At 65.2% G+C, this 19,752-nt stretch overlaps 8 protein-coding genes across 10 annotated transcripts; 5 read left to right on the top strand and 3 right to left on the bottom strand.

Moving 5' to 3' along the window:
* Positions 1 to 475: 475 nt before the first annotated feature.
* Positions 476 to 1,635, top strand: sol3 (Short chain dehydrogenase sol3; the record flags this gene model as incomplete). The annotated part of the gene is made up of 5 exons (XM_062772650.1): positions 476 to 551; positions 608 to 899; positions 962 to 1,178; positions 1,233 to 1,439; positions 1,489 to 1,635. 5 exons carry the CDS (start codon positions 476 to 478, stop codon positions 1,633 to 1,635), a joined length of 939 nt encoding a protein of 312 aa, XP_062628634.1.
* Positions 1,636 to 1,749: 114 nt separating this feature from the next.
* LOC62_04G006081 (uncharacterized protein) lies at positions 1,750 to 2,641 on the bottom strand. Its single transcript, XM_062772649.1, has 3 exons — positions 2,197 to 2,641; positions 1,966 to 2,018; positions 1,750 to 1,924 (listed from the first exon to the last, which is right to left on the bottom strand). The coding sequence occupies exons 1-2, from the start codon at positions 2,624 to 2,626 to the stop codon at positions 1,975 to 1,977; spliced, it is 474 nt and encodes a 157-aa protein (XP_062628633.1). The 5' UTR covers positions 2,627 to 2,641; the 3' UTR covers positions 1,750 to 1,924; positions 1,966 to 1,974.
* Positions 2,642 to 3,609: 968 nt separating this feature from the next.
* LOC62_04G006080 (uncharacterized protein) lies at positions 3,610 to 5,375 on the top strand (the record flags this gene model as incomplete). Its single annotated transcript, XM_062772648.1, has 3 exons — positions 3,610 to 5,021; positions 5,122 to 5,209; positions 5,259 to 5,375. 3 exons carry the CDS (start codon positions 3,610 to 3,612, stop codon positions 5,373 to 5,375), a joined length of 1,617 nt encoding a protein of 538 aa, XP_062628632.1.
* Positions 5,376 to 5,507: 132 nt separating this feature from the next.
* On the bottom strand, positions 5,508 to 6,511 carry BQ2027_MB1315 (putative protein; the record flags this gene model as incomplete). Its single annotated transcript, XM_062772647.1, has 5 exons — positions 5,508 to 5,547; positions 5,619 to 5,809; positions 5,938 to 6,029; positions 6,245 to 6,384; positions 6,474 to 6,511. The coding sequence occupies 5 exons, from the start codon at positions 6,509 to 6,511 to the stop codon at positions 5,508 to 5,510; spliced, it is 501 nt and encodes a 166-aa protein (XP_062628631.1).
* Positions 6,512 to 6,991: 480 nt separating this feature from the next.
* On the bottom strand, positions 6,992 to 9,147 carry LOC62_04G006078 (uncharacterized protein; the record flags this gene model as incomplete). Of its 3 annotated transcripts, XM_062772644.1 has the most annotated exons (6): positions 7,007 to 7,030; positions 7,213 to 7,228; positions 7,413 to 8,009; positions 8,059 to 8,332; positions 8,379 to 8,725; positions 8,981 to 9,147. In XM_062772644.1, the coding sequence occupies 6 exons, from the start codon at positions 9,145 to 9,147 to the stop codon at positions 7,007 to 7,009; spliced, it is 1,425 nt and encodes a 474-aa protein (XP_062628628.1). The 3 variants fall into 3 exon arrangements, with proteins under 3 accessions (XP_062628629.1, XP_062628630.1, XP_062628628.1); XM_062772645.1 differs by having other exon boundaries at positions 6,992 to 7,168; positions 7,213 to 8,009; XM_062772646.1 differs by having other exon boundaries at positions 6,992 to 8,009.
* A 3,738-nt stretch (positions 9,148 to 12,885) lies between these two features.
* ETFB (Electron transfer flavoprotein subunit beta) lies at positions 12,886 to 14,429 on the top strand. Its single transcript, XM_062772643.1, has 8 exons — positions 12,886 to 13,192; positions 13,266 to 13,323; positions 13,346 to 13,382; positions 13,520 to 13,957; positions 14,034 to 14,053; positions 14,091 to 14,159; positions 14,206 to 14,265; positions 14,303 to 14,429. Exons 1-8 carry the CDS (start codon positions 13,125 to 13,127, stop codon positions 14,354 to 14,356), a joined length of 804 nt encoding a protein of 267 aa, XP_062628627.1. The 5' UTR covers positions 12,886 to 13,124; the 3' UTR covers positions 14,357 to 14,429.
* A 618-nt stretch (positions 14,430 to 15,047) lies between these two features.
* CNC04750 (Adenylosuccinate synthetase) lies at positions 15,048 to 17,213 on the top strand. Its single transcript, XM_062772642.1, has 5 exons — positions 15,048 to 15,203; positions 15,259 to 15,280; positions 15,443 to 15,612; positions 15,782 to 15,877; positions 16,124 to 17,213. Exons 1-5 carry the CDS (start codon positions 15,194 to 15,196, stop codon positions 17,116 to 17,118), a joined length of 1,293 nt encoding a protein of 430 aa, XP_062628626.1. The 5' UTR covers positions 15,048 to 15,193; the 3' UTR covers positions 17,119 to 17,213.
* An 863-nt stretch (positions 17,214 to 18,076) lies between these two features.
* Positions 18,077 to 19,336, top strand: Pacsin2 (Protein kinase C and casein kinase substrate in neurons 2 protein). Its single transcript, XM_062772641.1, has 3 exons — positions 18,077 to 18,752; positions 18,839 to 19,073; positions 19,184 to 19,336. Exons 1-3 carry the CDS (start codon positions 18,226 to 18,228, stop codon positions 19,262 to 19,264), a joined length of 843 nt encoding a protein of 280 aa, XP_062628625.1. The 5' UTR covers positions 18,077 to 18,225; the 3' UTR covers positions 19,265 to 19,336.
* Positions 19,337 to 19,752: the final 416 nt, after the last annotated feature.

Raw genomic sequence — 19,752 nt, 5'->3', positions numbered from 1 at the left:
TGCGGCACGCGCCGCACGATGCATCTCGTACATCATGCACCACCGCGCACGACGACAGCCCCATCCCCCGGCGGCGCCGCCACGGCCAGAGCGCCGCGTCGCCGCCTCCGACACGGCACGTCCACTGGTGCTGCTCTGCCCGTCGGCCAAGTGGAGGCGATGGCGATATCCAGCCAGGCAGCCCTGTGTCGTGTTCAATCTCCACCCTGGCGCCGCGCACACGGCTTACCGAGCAGTGGGACGCACAGGCGAGCACGACCACGCCGAGGCACTGTACGCGCCCCGTCTTGTGCACCGTCTCGTCGTCATGCCCATCGGCGGTGACTGCGGAATGTTATCGATAGCCGAGGTGGACGGCGTGGAGTCGAGTGGACGGTGGACGAAAAGTGGACGAAAGTGGGTCTGCCGGCCCAGTATTTATGACGCACCGCCAAGTTGATGGCAGCGCCAACCCACCATCTCTTTCCACACCACCATGCCCCTCTTCCCAGAGCCCACCAAGGAGCCAGTCCTCGCAGGCAAGGTCGCCCTCGTGACGGGCTCCAACACGGGTACGTCGCTCTGCCCCTCCCGCCTGCTCCCTCCCATCACCGCTCACACGCCACAGGCATCGGCTTCGAAGCAGCCGGTATCCTAGCCAACCAGTCCCCCGCGACGCTCATCCTCGCTGTGCGCTCCATTCCTTCGGGCGAAAAGGCGCGTGAGGAGCTGCTCAAAGCCCATCCCGAGGCCGATATCCGCGTGTGGCCGCTCGACCTGGCCTCTTTCGCCAGCGTGCGCGCGTTCGCCGACAAGGCAAACGAGCTCGCGCACCTCGACGTCGCGGTGCTCAATGCCGGCGTCGCGCCGGGCAGCGGCGAGCGCCCGCTCCAGGCCACAGCCGACGGGCACGAGCTGACGTGAGTGTGTCTTTGCCGCTCGAAAGAGGAGGGGAAGAGGGACGAGCTGACCCGCCGCGCAGCCACCAAGTCAACGTCCTCTCGACGCTCCTCCTCGCCCTCCTCCTCGTCCCCGCCCTCCGCCGCGCCGCGGAACCGTCCCTCGTCATCGTGTCCTCCGAGGTACACGCGTGGGCGGACAGCGAGTTCGTCGTGCGCGCCCTCGCGGCCGGGTCGCTGGTCGAGGCGGTCGACGACCCGGCGCAGTACGTCAACGACAAGAGGTACTTCCTGTCCAAGGTGAGCTACCAGACCAGCATAGCCAAGCCGGCACGGCGCTAACGCGCCGCACAGCTCCTCCTCCAGCTCGGCGTGCGCCGCCTCCTCCCAGCCCTGCCTGGCATCCGCACCGTGTCGACCACGCCGGGGCTGTGCATGACCGGCCTGGCGCGCGGCTACACCGAGGCGGAGCAGCAGGCGATGTATGCGCGCGGCGCGCGGACCGCGCACGACGGCGCCGTGGCGGTTACCACTGCTATCTTCTCGCCCAAGTCTGAAGAGGTGGGTTGAGCGTGGCGAGCAAGGGAGGCATGTGCTGACGCCGCGTTAGTTCTGGGCCGACTGCCACGCGACCCCGAGCCCCTCGGCGTTCATGCACACTCCTGCCGGGGACGCCGCGAGCGCCGCGTACTGGGCCGAGCTGCTGCCGCTTTTCGAGAAGATCGCGCCGGGGAGCACGGGGGTGCTTAAGGCTTAGATAGACGCGTGTGATGTGACTTGTGTGATCGCTGTGGTGATGAGAATGGACTTTTGGTGCAGACTGACAGATGAGCTGGACAGAGTCCGTTAAGAGAACGTCAGTCCCATGCTGCCGTCGACCCAGCCATGATGCCCAACCTCAAGCCCCAGCCTCCGTGTCAGTCAGTTTCCGACGACCCTGCCGAATGCCTGGCGCCCAACTCGACCTCCACGCCGGCCTCGCCGAACCCCCGCCAAACTGCAATGCAATGCATGGTATAGAGACGCTGCGAGAGGGGAGAACGAGGCTGGGGTGTCAGTTGGCGTCAGCGGACAGTATTCAACTCACACACCCAGACTACTTCTTCTTGCCGCCCTTGAGCTGCGAACGCCTGCCCTGGCCTTGGGGAGTGAGTCAGCATGTTGTTCGGGCCAGCGCGAGGGCAAGCGGACGAGGGCGGGGGAGACGCGGCATCCCCTCCCTCCTCCCTCGCAAGCGAGGACGAGGGCCGCGGGGGACATGCATCCCCCCTCCTTCCCTCGCCATCTCGCTGCGCTCGATGTCTCGCTCGCGACTCACCCTTCTTCGGTGCGCCCTTTCCACGCGCGCGCTTCTTCGCGACGTCGTCAAAGCGCGTGTACTCAGCGTCGCTCTCGACCCATCCGGCAGGCTTGACGACCGCACGCTGCTTGATAGGCGGGCCGGGCTTCTCGCGGCGCTCGACCTCCTCGTATCCCTCGGCGCATACCATGCTCTTCGGGAGCTGGTACAGTCCTCCGGGCTGGTCGGGGCCAGACAGGCCCTCCCACCCGGCGTACTTGTTCGAGACGTGCGTGCTGTTCAGGTCCTTGAGCCGCGGGAACGTCGGGATGTAGTTGAGCACGCTGGGGCCGCGTAGCCTTTTCCGCAGGTACTTTGCGCCCGTGCGCGCGTTCGAGGCCACCGCGGCCGTGTTGAAGATTGGCGCGCGGAGAGAGGAGAGGAGCGTCGTGAGGTTTGCTGGTGGCATGGTGGGGTGGGTTGTTGCAGTCGACTTTGTCGTTTCGACATTTCAAGATGGAGGAAGAGGGAAGATGGAGGAGGGAGTGATACGGGTCGGTCCGAGGGGAAGTTACACGACATTTATCGCGTGGCAACGGCGTGGATGACACGTGGTTGTGGCGATCTGCAGAAGCGCTCTATGTAGGCATCGAAAGCACCATACAGGCGCATGCTTGCTCACCACGCACCACCCCGATGCATAGGCCGTGCTGACTGGTATCAACGGTATCCAATACTGCTACCCCTCCTCGCACTTATCAGTGACCCCAAAATGGACCAGGTGGTGTCAGAGTCGCGCAAAGCATCTAACACTGGCCTGCTGGTGGTGGCTTGGGCCGCCGCCGCACGAGCCGCATGACGCCTTTGGCTGCGCGGGTGGCGGCGGGCAGCAGCAGCAAGTGTCATGTGGGATGCGCGCAACTGTGAGACGAAGATGGCGGCGAGATGGTATCGATGCGATCTGCTGGGTCAAACGGTACAACACGGAGCACTGACTGACTGACCACACCTCACCGCAATGTAAGCCGCAGTGTCGCACACCACGCCGCAAGTGTCGACCACAGCCTCGCCACCACCCCAAAGCACCTTCTCTTTGCCTCGACCGCCAGTGTGAGAATCGCATCTCTGTCGAATCTAGGGCCTCGCGCTCGAGCTGAGCATTGGCGGCGCGTGGCGCGGCGGGTGCCGGGTGCCACCCACCCACCCACCCACCCACTAGACGACGATGTCCGTGGCACTTTGCGTTGTTGGCGCCCAGAAGGAGCGTGATCGCGCGCGCTCGGACATTGAAGCTTTGCTCTTGGTCGACGCAGACACAGGCCCGAGCCACCAGCAACGAGGACCACATGCTCCTCTTGACCCAACTCGATCCACCACCTCGTCCTCCTCATCACTCTTCGGCCCGGCGCCACCTCGTCAATCGTCAGCGACGACCACTCTCATTGCGCCGAAATGGCACCAACACCCCGCACCTCTCCCTCGGCGTCGCCTACGCCCTCATCCCAGCGCCGCTCCAAGGTCTCCGCGCTGAAGAAGGCGACGTCCCCCAAGGCGAAACCTGCGCCGACGCCGCCAGCAGCGTCCAGCCCAAGCCCCAAGGCCATCCCGTCGCGCCCGCCGCGCTCGTCACTCCGCGCGAGCACCATCGTGCCGCTGACGCGCGCGTCCATCGTGTCCCTCACGCCGTCGGAGCGCTCTATCGAGTCCGACGACCCGTTCTCCTACGACAGCCGCACCAAGCGCCGCTCGTCCACCATCGCCTCCAAGGCTGCACCTTCCCGCGCGAACCGCTCCCCGCGCTCCTCGGCGCTGCGGCACACCACGAGCGCGACCAGCCACAACTCGCACGGGTCAAGCATCTCGTTCGATCTCAACAGCTCTACGCTCGGGCTCATCACGCACGCCGAGCCGCCGAGCCTCTCCCACGGCCACTCGGACTCGGCCGATTCCGGCACCTCCTCCGACCGCCCCGTTACCCCGCCCGAACCCATCAGCCGCGACCTCTCCACGCCGTCAATCTACGACCCCGAGTTTGTCAAGCACGCCCGCACCGACTCGGGCCTGCCGAAGCACGTGCGCACGGACTCGGACCTGCCCAAGCTCGCGCGCGAGGACGGGAGCCACCATGCGCGGACCGACTCGGACACGTCCAAGCCGCTGCTGCCCCCCAAGGCGGCCTACACAGCCGACAAAGTGCGCCGCAAGCCTGTTCCGTCTGGCGCGCCGACGCCCGCCCTCGCAGACCTCGTAAGCGCAAGCGACGACGCGCTCGAGCATCTCGAGCTCGAGCTCGCGCTCGACGGCTCGCGCAGGCCCAACCGCCCGCGTGTAGTCAGCGTAGGCAGCATGGACGCGCTCAGCATGTACTCTGACGTCGCGCACCGCATGAGCGTGCTCCCCGGCGAAGTCGTGCCGGGGAGTGGCGGCGCGGACGTGGCGCCAATGTACGTGCTGGCGGTGGATCCGCCGCTGCGGACCGGCACGCCGCAGCTGGCGGAGCAGGCCGCGGCGGCAGTAGCGGCGGCGTCGGCGCCGCGCACCCGCCAGCGCAGCGACACGGTCACGACCACGCCCGGAGCCGGCGGCCGCTCGCGCTCGGGCACGGGCATGTCGTCGGCGCGGTACGAGCTCGCGCGCAACCTCCAGCACCCGGACACGATCAGCATGTACTCGGCCGTGCAAGGGCGCACTGGCACGCCCCGCGCGAGCATGGAGACGGCGGCGACGGCGACCGCGCGGGGCATCAGCGCGACACAGACCGACGAGGTCAAGTATGCGCCGCGCGAGGAGCCGTACACGCTGGCCAGTAGGCTGTGGGTCTGGGGATGGCTGTTCCCCCCGCTGTGGCTTTTCGGCTGGATGATGTGAGTGGCGCGGAGTGGCGAGCGGGCGGCGTCAGCCGCCTGCCTGCGAGCCACTCGCTCGATGGCTGGCCCAGCATACGACGGTCACTGACCCCCCCAGCATCTGCATCCCCCTCACGGTGCAGTCCTCGCCAAGCGACATGGAAAAGGCGCCCGGGCTCGACGACATGGTGGCGATCGTGCGGCAGGTGAGCGCGGGTGTGCGCCGCTCTTGACGCTAGCTGACACCCCCACCAGACCGAGCTCAAGTACGCCCGCCGGTGTCGTAACGCGTTCATCGGGTTCGTTATCCTCGGCGCGCTCGTCGCCGTCGCCGTCGTGCTCGGCGTCATGCTGGGCGGGGGCAAGCACTAGGTCGTTGTGTTGTATTTGGGATCTTTCATGAACGTGTGGCACGGCGTGGCCGTCGAACATCACTACTAACAAAGGCTTCTTCTTCAACCCACGGTCTTCAACCCACTGAATCAAGGCGTCAAGTCGGGTCGACTACGCCTCGACGACCTTGCGCACCTTGCCGTCCTCAATCCTGACGTGTCAGCGACCCTCACCAGGTTCCACCGCACCACGCCTGCGGCGCGGTGCGCCACACCAACGCACTGATAAACCCATCCGACAATCTTGCTCTCCTTGAGAATAAGCTCATGGCCCCGGAGGAACGCGACGTCGTCGCGCACGCTCGCCTCGAGCTCGGGGAACGGGAGGAAGTCGATGTTATCGCCAGCGTGCGTGTGCAGGTCCGACACGAGCTTGGCGTGCAGCACGTCGTTGGTGAAGGTCACCATGCCGCACTGCGGGGGCGAGCGTTAGCGAGCGCTAGCTAGTCGTGGCTGCTGGCCGGCAGGCCACCAGAGCAAGTAAGGAAGGCCGCCCTCGGCGCCGTCGGCCCTCGGCCTGCGGCCTCGTGCCTCGTACTCACGTCCGTGTGGTGCACGATGTGGATCTCGCGCGTGCCCAGCAGCTGCTGGCTGATGATGAGCGAGCGGAGGGCGTCCTTCGCGAGGCCGCCGGCTGGGGGTATCAGTGGGCTGAACGGTCTCACTGATCTCGTCTCGGCGTCACCTCTCACCCCCGCCCGCTCATCGTCTCATCTCCGTTACCGCCGTCATCGTCGCCTCCCCCCGTGTTGCGGCGTCGCTCGCGTCCCCGCCGCCACTCGCCTCGTTCGTGACGACGCTGCCTCGCTCGCGGCTGCGCCGCTTCGCTCGGCGCTTGCTCGGACTCACCATTCGCAATCACATGCGCGTCGCCAATCTCAATCCCCAGCGCCTTGCGCGGGTCGAGCCGCGCGTCCATGCACGCCACGACGGCGATGTGCTTGGCCGGCGGGAGCGGCTGCGGGCCGGGGAAGGCGGTCGCGGCGAAGCTGGCGGCGGCGTGAGCATGTCGACTCCCCCACTCCCCACCCCACTCCCCCACCCCCCACTCGACCTCCCCACCCCCCCACGGACTCACGCCGCGTTGCGCTCTGCAAAGCCGTCGGAGTAGGACATTGCTGTGGTGTTGGTGGCGATGATGCACCCCGCCAGGTGCCTTGCATCGCATTTATCTATCATCCACCTGCAGTACTGTACATGCCAAGTCGTGCTCAGCACGTCATGGAATGCCAGACGCCACTTGGACGCCACTGCGAGCCGCCTGCGTGCCCGCCGGGCGGGCGCCGCTGGTGCAACATTATAGCGAGGTTAAGTTCGCGAGCGCGAGGTTAGTACCTCGATCGAGCGGGCGCGGGGTTTGTGTTCTAGCTCGGCAACGCGGGGTGGGTGGCGAGGCATGTCACGGTTGTTATTGTTGTAGCCTTGTTGTAGACTAGGTCGTATGACGACACGACGCGACATGAGATGCAGGAAGCCGGGCCGGCGTCGCGGCGACGCACTCCGGCCGTCTTGCTCCTCGTCCCTGCCTGTCCTCGACGAGCTCCCTCCTTCGTCGCTCTGCTCGCTCCGCTGCGGCTCTGCGCTCGCCGCCGCCCTCACTCGTTACACAATTCATATGACACAGAGCCCAAATGTCTGTACGGTGCTATGTTGCTATCTTGCTACCTTGCTACCTTGCTACCTTGCCGCTTGCTTGCCTACCCACCTGGCCCATCTTGCTAGATGAAGACGCAGCGGTGCCTTGCAGTGTCGGCACTCGTAGCCCGGCTACCCCTAATACACTCAACACTAGGCCACCACCACCCGCGCCAGCTCACATGCGCCGCCGAAACTCTGGCGGGTACGAGTGTTGCGTTGCGGGCGCCTGTGCCCTCGCCCTGGGCGAGTCTACCCCGCCAACGCGGCGGCACGTCTCGGCGCAGGGCGATTCTCTAGTTGGCGTGTTGTATTTATCTCTCACTCTCGCTCTCCGACTCATACTCGCACGCCAGCCTGGCGTAGCACGACCCCCACTTACTGCCCAAACGCCACAGCAGCCAACGCCTTGCCTCCCTCACCCGCAGCGTCGTCAACCAACAACACGTCGCGGAAGCTGACACCGCGCGCCTTGAGGCCTTGAAGGAGAAGCTGGCGGTAACCGTTCGAGTTCATGAGGCCGCCGCCAAGGGTGAGCGCCGTGCGGGCCGGCTCGACGACTGACCGGTCGCCCAGTGCAGAGAGGGTGAGGTCGACAAGCGGCTCGATCGCGCTCTTGGCAATCTTGAGGGCTGCTTCGTGCGATGCCTTCTTGAGATCCGTCGTGATTTGCACCCCAGAGTCGGCGGGGAACGCCCACTTGAAGACGACACGGCCCGCTCCGGCCTGGTAGGCGTTGCGCTTGGCGGAAGCCTCGCCGATCGTCAGGCCGTCGACAAACGACGTCATGAGCGAGACGATGCCGATCAGCTCGGTAGGGTCGTCAACCTCAAAGTACTCGAGCAGGTCGGTGTGGAGCGGAAGGGTTTCTGGGACAGGGGAAGAGTAGACGCCGGTCGAGTGGGCGCGGTCCCAGTTGGAGAGGACGTAGCGGATGGCGAGGCGGCCGACCCAGAAGGCGGATCCTTCGTCGTCGAGCCTGGCGCGTGTGAGTTGGATGTAAGGAGGGTTGACCAACTCAAACTTACATGTAACCCCAACCACGAGAGACACCAATGTCCTGCAGCGGCAGGCCCTTCTGCTTCTTCTGCTTCGAGCTCGTGCCGTTGGTCGTGACAGTGCCCGCCATTGGGTCGTCGTTGCCGTCGACAGAGCGCACCTCGACGGGAGGGCTGGGCGGGAGGTTTTCCTCGCGGTTGCCGACCTTGATTGTGCGTGCAATGGTGCCAGTGCCACAGACGACGGCGACACAGTGGGACAGGCCAGAGAGGTGGACGGCGGGGGCGGCGAGGAGGTTGACATCTGGACGTGTTAGGGATACTTAACGCGTGTATACACAGCCACTCACCATTCGTCAATGTGAAGCGGTCGCCGGGGGTGTTGAGCGCCGTCGAGATGAAGGGCAAGAACGCGGCCGTGTCAGCGTCGGTGGTGAAGCCAGCGAGCGCGATCCAGCAGAGGGCGAACAGCGACTGGCTGAGGGGTGGCGGACGGACGCGGGGTGTGTTGTAACCACTAGCATGGGGGCTCGCCATGCGCGAGCGCACGCCCGAGGGGATAGCATGTGGGGGGAGGGGCTGCTGGAGGTGGGGGATGGTGAAGCCGTCGGGGAGATACGAGGTGGGGAGGAGCGAGAGGGCCTTGTAGGTTGCCTCGAGGATGCGGTCGGCGGCCGGGATGTGGCCCACGGATTGGCTGCGGTTGTTAGCGGTGATCGCGCCGGTTTGGCCGGGTGGGGCGTGGTGGGGGCGGCGGGTGGTAGCGGCGAGGATGCTGCGGCGCGCGCGCGCGGGCGTGCACGCGCAAGCGGTCGCGTCGTTGTCGTTGTCGTCGTCGTCGTGGTCAATGTCGCCAAGCCGTGGGCCGTGGCACGCGCAGGTGCCACCGGCCACTCGCTCACTGGCGACACACCCGAGCTGGCCACCACCGCCACTATATCGCTGCACTCACACATTACACGGGCCGGCGGTGCCGCGGACCTCGATGCCGTCCGACGAGCGGATCACGACGCAGACCTTTGATCCGCCGCCGTCGGCGCAGAGAATGAGCTGCGGGCGCTCGCCGTTGGCTGATGGCGAGCCGGGCGACGACGTGGGGGGCGATGGGGGGTGGGACATGGCGCGGGGGGTGAATGAGTGTGGGGGGTGGGGGGTCGAGGTCGTGTCGTGGGGAGGGGGGGTGACTAGGACGAAGTGTTGTGGGTGGGCAGTGTCGCGGCGGCACGAGGGGTTGTGGTGGTGGTGGACGACGGTTGACGGTGGAGTGAGTGAGTGGGCGGGGAGATGGGCTAGGTGTTACGCGTGTGTTATATTCAAGTGTAGCGACAACGACGACGACGACGACGGCCCAGTCGCAATAGGCAGGAGGAGGCTGATTTTGAAGATGCTGCTGGCTGCTGCTGCTGCTGCTGCTGGGCCGTAGTAGTGGGGGAACCATATGGGCGACTGAGCGTAAAGAGCCGGCGGTGACAGCGGCGGCGACGGCGGCGGCAGCAGCGGCGGGCTGTGTCGGCGGGGTGAGGCAAAGGCAAACACAGAGTGAGATGAGTGCTGCACCACATTCGTCGCGGCGAGATCGCCGAAAGTGCCACACACCCTGTATGACGGGAGCAAATCGGCCAACATGACGGCAGATACGGCGATCAGACCGAACAGTGCGTACAGCAAGGCCACACATCCCACTCTTCATCGCGACGCACCACCAATGCATCTACACGGCCGCGGCGAGGGCGGCGGCCGTGGGCCTGCAAAGAACAGTAGCGCAAGCAAGCATTTTGCGCGCCCTCGTACCCTCGTTGGTTTTGCCCGCCCGCGCGGGGTGTGCGGGGCATCCCAGTGACACGAGCCACACGTGGGGCTGCGAGACGCTGGTACGCTGGTACCACAGGCCCAGCCCCGCCCCTGGCTGGCCGTCGACACACCCACCCACTGACTGACGGCGCCGTGCCCGAGCACACTCACTCCTTCCTATCCTCGTCTGCCCTGCACAAGAGCCGGAAGACAGCCCTCCGCCGAGCGGTTTACCGGCCCCCCCGCTGGCCCCGCTGTCGTCTCATTTCTCTGATTTGCTGGCCGCGCCTGGCCGGTGTATCGGATATGGCCTGCTGCAGTGCTTCTGATACGGGCTCACCGCGGCAGTCAGTCAGTCACGAGCCGAGCCTCGAACAAAAGTGGGGGTGGGGGAGGGAGGGGCGAGTGGGGGCCTGCCAACTAGCGGATGTACGCAGGCTGCCAGCTGCTCGCTCGCTCGCTCGCTCGCTCGCGCCGGCCGGCAATTTAGCGCGGCAGTGCTTGCTTCAGTCGTTGGCTGTTGGCTGTTCGGCAGGGTACGGGGAACCGCGGAGCGCAGGCACACGGGTGGAACGGCGGCTGGAGCCACTGGTGGGTAGGTGGGCATGCACATTCCAGACTCACTCTGCCGCCGGAGCGAGGCGAGAGTGGCGCCTGTGCCCTGCCTGCCTGCCTGCCTGCCGGGGCAGGGCTACTTCCTATCGATGTGCACTGCAGATCTCAGCGCACACGAGCTGTTGCTGCTGCTGCACGTACGCGGCACGGCGGCGGTGACCACCGCGCACCGCGGATGCGTGCGAGGTTGGTTGGTGGGGCACGCACGACACGGCTAATAGGCTGCTTGCTGCCAGCATCCTCGTCCGGCGTCCCACTATCCCCGCAACCCGTCATCATGACGCCGCCTCGCTCCAACCCAAACTCGAGTCGCTCTACGGCGTCGTCTCCGCAAGCAAACGGCATGGCGGCCAGCGGCGTCATATCTCACCTGTCTCTCGGCCCCTCCGGTCCGCGTCGGCCGGTGTAGCGCAGGCAATGGCACGACACGTCCGGCTGCCCCGCCTCGATCTTAATGTCGGGGAAACGGCGCCCCAATCGCATATCAGGCGGGTTGCACAGCTGAGATGAGACGGGACGGCTTGCTGCACCTCTCTCTCTCTCTCTCGCTTTACACGCCCCATTGGAGCCAGAGTTCGAGGCCATGGGCCCCGGGCGCGGGGCAGTACACCCCCTTCTGAGCGCCGGCGCTCACATGGCCAAGCCAGGCCTTACTCTGCTGGATATCTCCGCTGTCGTCTCCAGGCTAGTCCACTCAAGTCCAGCATACCTCGACATATTAAGCCTGCCGATGTTCCCCGACTAGGCGGCGAGTCGTGAGCCATCTGCCTCGGAGCGACCTCGCAACGAGCAAGCCGAGCAGCACAGGCTGAGCCGGCGACGGGGTCACTTGGTCCACCTTGTCCAACACCCGGCAACCACTGCCGCAAGCAGGTATATTTCTGACAATGGGATGCGACGTTGCGACCTCAGAAGGTGCTGGGAGACTGACGCTGCGATGCCGCCATTGCAAGAAGGGATGATGGATGGAGAAGCAAGCGCGAAGCTATCCCCTCTACCCACGAGTCAGAAGCGCGAGTAGAAGCGCACTCGGAAGGCCGCCGCTCGTTCTCGTATATATGCCAACGATCAGTATGCAGCATCGCTCGGCATGATCGGCGAGCACGAGCGGACACAAGCGGCGAGGCAAGGCAGTTGACAAGCGCAGCCTGACAGAACCTGGCTGGAAGGAAGGCCACACGCAGGTGAAGAAGGGCAGCAGGGCGCAATGACGATAACTGCTGCTGTTGGTCGACAGCTACGTCGTATCCAGCGCATGAATGCGCGGGCACACAGCGCCGAGTGTCGAGCGCAGAGTCTTCGTGCGAGTTTGACCCGGCCGGGAAGGAAGGCAAAGCCGGAGCTCGGCAGACCTCGGCAACTCAACTCTTGCCGCCGCAGCACCCGCACGACAACAACCAGCTGTCCAACACACATCCGATTCCCAACAGCACCACATCAACGTCCTCACGACGACGACGACAGCAGCAGCAGCGCAAACTCCGTGCCCCGCCGCGCCACCGCGAAGACCCGAGCGCCAGCCAGCCAGCGCCCAACGCCACCGTTTGCCTCCGCGGGCAGTGTCCGCATCTCGGCGCGATGCGCGTCGTGTCGGGTGTGGTCAGAATCATCGTCCTCCGTGCTGTTGTCGGCGTCGAGCAGGCGCGCATCGCCGTGCTCACGTCCCCGCGACCCCCTCAGGCGGCATCAGGTTGCATACTGCGCCATGATTCCCTCTGTTGTGTGCTTGCTTGTGCCGCGTCGTGTGGTTTTACTCTTGTCTCGTCGTCCCGAAGATTGATGATGCAGTCTAAGCGGACTCCTCGAGCTTCTGGGCCTCGAGCTTGGCGTAGAAGACGTCGCGCTTCTTGGCTAGGGCGTGTTAGTATGGCAAGTGTCAAGTCGAGCCGAGTCGCGATACGAACCGGCAGGGAGGTGGATGCCGTACCTGCGATTGTCAGCTTCTTGTCTTCAACCCCGCAGCACTACGCACCAGAAGTAGTAGCCGGCGGCGATACCGAGGCCGAGGCTGCGACGTTAGTTGTGCCCAAAGCAAGACTCGACGATGCGCACGAGACACCAATGTCGGTGAAGATCTGCTTGCGGAGCTGCGAAACGTCGTCAGTCATCGTCCGGTCCACGGAGAATCGCGCGCGTGCCGCAAGTCGAGTTGCCGCGCGCTCGCTCCCGTCGCAGCGCTACGCACCTTGCCGGTGATGGGGGCGATGGCGGACATTGTTTCGAGGGAGAGTGGGGAGTTGGATAGGAGGGAGGTTGAGGTGTCGTCGTTGTCTGTGATGCTCGCGACGCTGCGGTGGTGGTGGTCACAAAGGCTGCAAGCTGGTTGGCGCTCGGAAGGGCACGCAACGGGAGTATTTTTGGGTGGGAGAGGCGTTGGGTGGCGCGGGCCTAGTCGGAGTTTAGGCGCGTAGCACATCATACAGTCCTATCCAGCCCACATTGCCAGATCCCACGTCACCGGCCCGTCCTCGGTGTTCGGGATCAAATGTATCACTACGTGTAGTGCGTGCTTGTTCCGGGTAACGGTCTGCAACGTCCGAGCCATCCATCGGCTAGCATCGACGACCACGCCTGCCTGCCTGCCTGCTTGCCTGCCCCAACCGACCGGCACACCTCCATCTCACACATCTTGGTTACTTTTACTTCTACTCCCTCAACCCCACCTCCTACCCCCACACCACTTGCCCAAAATGTTCCCTACCCGCGCTGCCCACGTCCACGTCCTCGTCCCCGTCAAGAGGGCCATCGACTATGCCGTGTACGTCGGCGTCGTGTTGCTTGCCTCGCCCCTTTTCGTCGCCAGCTGCTCCTCCCACTGACACTTCTCACAGCAAGATCCGGATAGCCGCTGGCAACAAGGGCGTCGACACTAGCGTCAAGCACTCGATGGTGAGCTCGCTGCGTCGCACAGCCTACTGACGACGATCAGAACCCCTTTGACGAGATTGGTGAGTACCACCACAGCGACGCTCGGCGCCAACATGCACCTACCCGGCGCTTAGCCGAGCTCGGCACGAGATCCGGCGCGGTTGTCCTCCGCGCCGCGCCGTCGACGACGACAGCGACAGCGACTAACATGCCACAGCCGTCGAGGAGGCCGTCCGCCTGAGGGAGAAGGACAAGTCGCTTGTCGAGAGCATCACGGCCTTCACTGTCGGCCCCGCCAAGAGCGTCGACACGCTCCGCACTGCGCTGGCCATGGGTGCCGACTCGGCCATCCACGTCCAGGTCGCCGACGACGCCGTCGTCGAGCCCCTCGCGGTCGCCCAGGCCATCAAGAAGGTCATTGAGCGCGACGGCAAGACCGACCTCGTCATCCTCGGCAAGCAGGCCATTGACGACGACTCGGGCTCGACTGGTGGCACTCTTGCTGGTCTCCTCGGCTGGGGCCAGGGCCAGTTTGCGTCCAAGCTCGAGGTCTCCAAGGACGGCAAGGTTGCCGTCACTCGCGAGATTGACGGCGGTCTCGAGAAGGTCGAGTCGAAGCTTCCCTTCGTTCTCACCACCGACCTGCGTCTTAACGGTGAGTCGGCCGAGCCGAGCGCGCAGCGCGAGGCGACGCAGTAATACCTTGGGGTACAGCCACTGACACTGCCCAGAGCCCCGTTACGCCTCGCTCGTGAGCATACCCTCCCCGGAACCCTCCTAACCCGCAGCCCAACATCATGAAGGCCAAGAAGAAGAAGATTGAGACCCTCAAGCCTGAGGACCTTGGTCTCGACTTTGTGGGTGTATACAACGTCTCCGTATCCCACCCACTGACATTCCCAGACCCCCCGCCTCGAGACCATCTCGGTCACCGAGCCCCCTGCCCGCCAGGGTGGTGGCAAGGTGGGTAGTGCTGTTCGTGCTCTACTAACGCCTGCAGGTCGAGAGCGTCCAGGAGCTCGTTTCCAAGCTCAAGGAGGCCGGCCTTGTCTAAATGTGCGGCAGCACAAGCACGCGCCGTACTGGCTAGACAAGTTGCATAGCAGTGATGAAAGGATGGTAGCTAGCGGGGTGGGCGGGGCGTGTGGGCGTGTGCCAAGATTACGGGCGAGTCGGCCTCGTCGGAGGGCGGAGGGGGGCGGAGTGGGACGGAGATGGCGGGGCTCCTGTCATCGGCCGAACGCCGTCCGGGCGGGGTTGGATGGGCGAAGACCAGTTGTGCGGCGTCGCGGTGTCGCTGTGGGCGGCAAGCCGGCGTCGCGTCAGCAAGAGGAGTGGTCGCGCTGCCCGTCACCAGAGCCATGGTCGCTGTCCCCAGCCTTCGCCAGCAACACGCCGGGCATCGTCGCGCGTCCCTCCCCACTTCATCTCACGTCGCCATGAATGACGCGAGTAGACAGGCGAGGCAGCGGCCGAGATCCGGGCCAGTTCCGCGCGGGCCTGGGAGAGCCAGCTAGGCGCGTTACTTCATGTCGCCCGCCTAGCCGCCTCACACGTGCTCTCTCCCCAATCACGATTTTTTCGCGGACCTCCGCCCAGCGCGCCGGAGCTCGCAAGGCCTCGTTTTGATTGGTGACCTGCTGCAAGGGTGCTAATAGGTCAGAGACGGGGATTTGGTATTGCTGCGTGCGTATGCAGGCAGGCTGGGCAGGGCTGGGCGGGCGGGGGTTGTGGGCCGGTCGAGTCGGGATATCGTCGCTGTGGAGTCGGTGCAGGCAGTGGTGGCTGCAGTGGTGGGACACTGGCACACTGGCACAGTCAAAGCCCGATCCACGCCCTCCGCCAAATCTTGGCTTTTCGCTCCCATCGTCCAACACAAACGGACGACACCATGTCTCCCAGTGCGTCGCGGCGTGCCCCTGCAGCCAGATGAGACTTGCTGACATGACTCCGCAGCTCCGCAAGGAGTCACCGTTGTGTATGTATCGGACCGATGGGCAGGTTGATGGCTGCTGCGTTGGGGCCAGGTGCCAGTGGTGCGCAGGCAAGCTTGCAAGCTCCGCCAGCCAGCCAGCCCCGCCAGCAGCCCTCGCGCACTCGCTTCGCTCGTGCACTCGTGCACTCGTGCTAACACTCCCAGCCTCGGATCCCAGTGGGGAGACGAGGGCAAGGGCAAGCTCGTCGACATCCTCGCTGCCGAGGCCGACGTCTGCGCCCGCTGCGCAGGCGGCAACAATGCCGGCCACACCATTGTCGTCAAGAACGACAAGGGCGAGAAGGTTTCCTATGCTTTCAACCTGCTGCCGTCGGGTGAGTAGAGCCAGCCTGGCCGCCGGAGGCGGGCAGGCGGGGCGGGGGATGTAGGGGGAAGAGGTCACCTCGTCGCGGGGCACGAGCCTTCGGCGTCTGCCCCACCCCACCCCGCCCCGCCCCACCCAGCCCAGCCCACCTCGCTCCGCTCGGTGTGCTGATGCCCCAGGCCTGATCAACCCCACCGTCCAGGCGTTCATCGGCTCGGGCGTCGTGGTCCACGTCCCGTCCCTCTTCAACGAGCTCGACACGCTCGAGCGCAAGGGTGAGTGATTGTGTTGGCCGCGGGGAATCCCGAAGTCGTAGCGGAGTTGGCGGGAGATTGGGTGGCTCTTGGCGTCTGTCGTGGTTGTCCGTGCTCAGTTGAGCCGGGTGATTTGCGTGGTGGCCCGGGAGTACTGGCGTGGGCGTTGTCGCCTTATGCTGTTGTCGCCGTCATTGCTTGCTAGAGACGGCTGCCGCCAGGTGCCCCGCGCCTGCTCGCTGCGCTCGCAGACGCTAATGTTCTTAGGGCTCAAGGTCGCCGACCGCCTCTTCGTCTCGGACCGCGCCCACCTCGTCCTCGGCTTCCACCAGATCGTGGACGGCCTCAAGGAGATTGAGCTCGGCGGGTCGTCGATCGGCACCACCAAGAAGGGCATCGGACCCGCGTACTCGTCCAAGGCGTCGCGCTCCGGCCTCCGCGTGCACCACCTCTACGACCCCTCGTTCCCCGCCAAGTTCCGCAAGCTCGTCGAGGGCCGTTTCAAGCGTTACGGCCACTTTGAGTTTGACACCGAGGGCGAGATTGAGATGCTGCAGGCGTTTGCCGAGCGCCTCCGCCCCCACATTGTCGACGGCCCCACCTGGCTGCACAACAAGATTGCTGCCGGCAAGCGCATCCTCGTCGAGGGCGCCAACGCCCTCATGCTCGACATTGACTACGGCACGTACCCCTTCGTGACGTCGTCGTCGACCACCATTGGCGGCGTGTGCACCGGCCTCGGCATCCCGCCGTTCGCCATCAAGCGCGCCGTGGGTGTGGTCAAGGCCTACACTACCCGTGTCGGCGGTGGCCCCTTCCCCACCGAGCAGCTCAACGACGTCGGCACCACCCTCCAGGAGGTTGGCGCCGAGTACGGCACCGTCACTGGCCGCCGCCGCCGCTGTGGCTGGCTCGACCTGGTCGTGTGCAAGTACTCGACCCTGATCAACGGCTACACGTCGATCAACCTCACCAAGCTCGATGTTCTTGACGGCTTTGAGGAGATCAAGATTGCCACCGCCTACAAGGTCGACGGCGTCGAGATTGACGGCTTCCCCGCCGACCTCGACCGCCTCGCCCAGGTCGAGGTCGTCTACAAGACCCTCCCCGGCTGGAAGACTGACATTACCAACATTGGCAAGTTTGAGGACCTCCCCCAGAACTGCAAGGACTACGTCAAGTTCATCGAGGACTTCCTTGGCGTCAAGATTCAGTACATTGGTACCGGTCCCGCCCGCGAGAGCACCATCACCGTGTTCTAAGTTAAGCGGAAGGAGCGGGGAAAACGGCCGAGGGTGCTGCTGCTACCCGAGGCTCGAGTCGTCGTAGAGGATCTGATGCAAGTGTCATGCTGCTGCTGAGAAGCGTGGATCTGTTGGGGGGTGCGCGGCGGGTCTGGGGTGTGCGCAGTGCGTCGGGGTGTGCGCAGCTCGTTCATGGTTCCTCTGCAGGGGTAGGGAAGGCTTCGGCCGTGTCGCAGAAGGCCAGGTCACTTCCACTTCGCGCAGAGACTGCATCTCGCTGCACCGGGCCCCAAAGCAAGAGCTCAAGACCTCGAAACGCTCGCCGCTCGCGCCGCGTATGTTTGCCGAGCGTAGGGGGGCGTCACGAGCGTCACCGGGTACGTGTGTGTCAGACGAGGAGCGCTGCGCTGCGCTTAGGCCACGGCATCATGGTGTTGCCGGTGTTGCGTTTCGTTGCCTGTTGCTTCTGGCTTTAATCGGCCTGTCGCCAGTTACACATTCGGGGACCTCGCGCGCTCGTTACAGATATCGGGAGGCGAGTACAAATGCACTGTGGAGCAGACGAGCCGTGCATGCTGCTGTCGATGGCCCCATGGGCAGGTCGCGAGGGGATATATGGGCGGGCGGGTGGCGAGGGTGCGGGGTTGGCGTCTTGTCCTTGTCGTGTCGTGTTGTTGTTGCCTGCCTACACCTTGCCAGCCCACCCAGCCCGCCCAGCCAGCCCAGCCTCAAGCGCAATGCCAGTCAAGGTCACGCACCACCCGCCCGACCGCAAGGCTCCCACGACGCCAACGTATCGCGAGGTAAGTGTCCACCATCGTGGATGGCCTTGTGGCACCGCCCAACCGCGGCCGCCGGTTCGGCCACCAGGCGACGTTTGCTCGGCACGTGGCGACTCGTCATTTCGCCGCCACCCGCCAGACGATCCAGTCGACGTTTCCAGCGACACAGCCTCGTCCTTCACAACAACATTTCCCATCATTGCAACATCTACAACAACTCGACTCTCCTCCATCACCGTCACCCTCGTCGTACCCATCAACGTCTACAGCGTGCTCCCCGCCGCCGTCCCCCCCGCCGTCGCCTACACAGACCAGCACCAAACTCGCCCTAGCCCTAGCCCTCATGGCAGCGCAGCAGCAGCCCGCGCAGGCCCTCGCGTCGCACCTCGTCGCGCAGACGCTGAGCAGCGTCGCGCTGCTCGAGAACCTCGGCCTCGTGACGGCCGCCGACGCACAAGTTATCAGGTCAAAGCTGCCCAACCCGTACGCTACGTTCCCGCAGCTCGCAGCAGCGGCGACGACGACGACGTCGCCTGCGAGCCCTGCGGCTGCTAGCCTGGCATCGCCGCTCGCCAACCTCAACCTCAACAACAACAACACGCCGCCCATCGCCGCCGTGTCGCCTCCCCCAGCTGCTGCGCCCGTTGCCGCCCCGCCGCCGTTCAACCCCGACGACACTAAAGCCCGCGGCCGCGCAATCTGGGACTACGCCGGCACGGAGCACGACGACCTCGCCTTCCGCGCCGGCGACGAGATCATCATCGACGAGGAGGTCAACGCAAACTGGTACCGCGGTCGTGTTGTTCCCTCGGGCGAGAAGGGCCCGCGGGACAAGGTCGGCCTGTTCCCCAGCAACTATATCGAGAAGATGTGAGTGGGCGGTGGGCGGGGCGGGGCGGGGCGGCTGCACGCACGGCCCCGTGCATGCGTATACACATCACTGACACCACAAACAGCGCGCCAGCAACCACCGCCCAGCGTAACCTGCCCCCTCCTGCGCCCGGACCAGGCGCAATGACAGGCTACCAGCCCCCCGCGCCGGGCTACCAGCCCCCCGGGCCCGGCCAGCAGCAGCCCTACTACCAGCCCCCAGCGAACGTGCAGTACGGCCAGCCGCCGCCCCAGCAGCCGCAGACGGTCGTGGTCCAGCAGGCCGAGGAGCCCAAGAAGGGTAGCGGGATCGGAGGCAAGGTGAGTGGTGAGGTGGAGTGAGCCGGCGGGGCGCTCCGCCGGCCGCGCAAGCACGATGCGGTGCCGTCGCCGTCGGCCAGACCAGGCGACTGACGCTGACGCGCACACAGCTCGGCAACGCCGCTGTCCAAGGCGCAGGCTTTGGCTTCGGAGCGTCGATTGCGTCCAACCTCGTCAACGCGATTCTTTAGTAGGCGTGCAGGTGTGGTGTTGTGGTGCATATGTAGATTTTGTCGATGTCATGTCACGAGTACTACGTCTTTCCATGACGTCGGGGGCGGGCGGCGTGCCGCGGCGTGCGGCGGCATGCGGCAACCAACTCGCGTCGTCGTACAAGAAATGCCCCGTGCCAGACCGAGCCAGAGTCTGTTGGACACGGCCATGACGGCCAATCTGAGATGTGGCCGATCTCTGCTGGCTGCATAGAGCCACACGCAAACAAGCAACCCACGCCACCACGCCTCGGCGGCGTGCGACGCCGCCGTTCCCGGTCCGCAAGTAACGGGCAGCGGCAGCACGAAGCGAGAGAAAGAGGCACGCCGGCGTCGGAGGCATCTCGTGGCCGTCGGACCTGGCCGGTCTAGGCTGGACCGGAGCTGACGCAAAGCGGATGACGGATCTGTACATATGTGTGCGTGGGCCGCGGCGAGCGATGAAGAGTGGGTGGGGTGGTGTGGTC

The sequence above is a fragment of the Vanrija pseudolonga genome, chromosome 4, assembly GCF_020906515.1.
Source record: "Vanrija pseudolonga chromosome 4, complete sequence".
NCBI classification, from domain to species: Eukaryota; Fungi; Basidiomycota; class Tremellomycetes; order Trichosporonales; family Trichosporonaceae; genus Vanrija; species Vanrija pseudolonga.
This window is presented reverse-complemented; position numbering and strand designations above follow the sequence as displayed.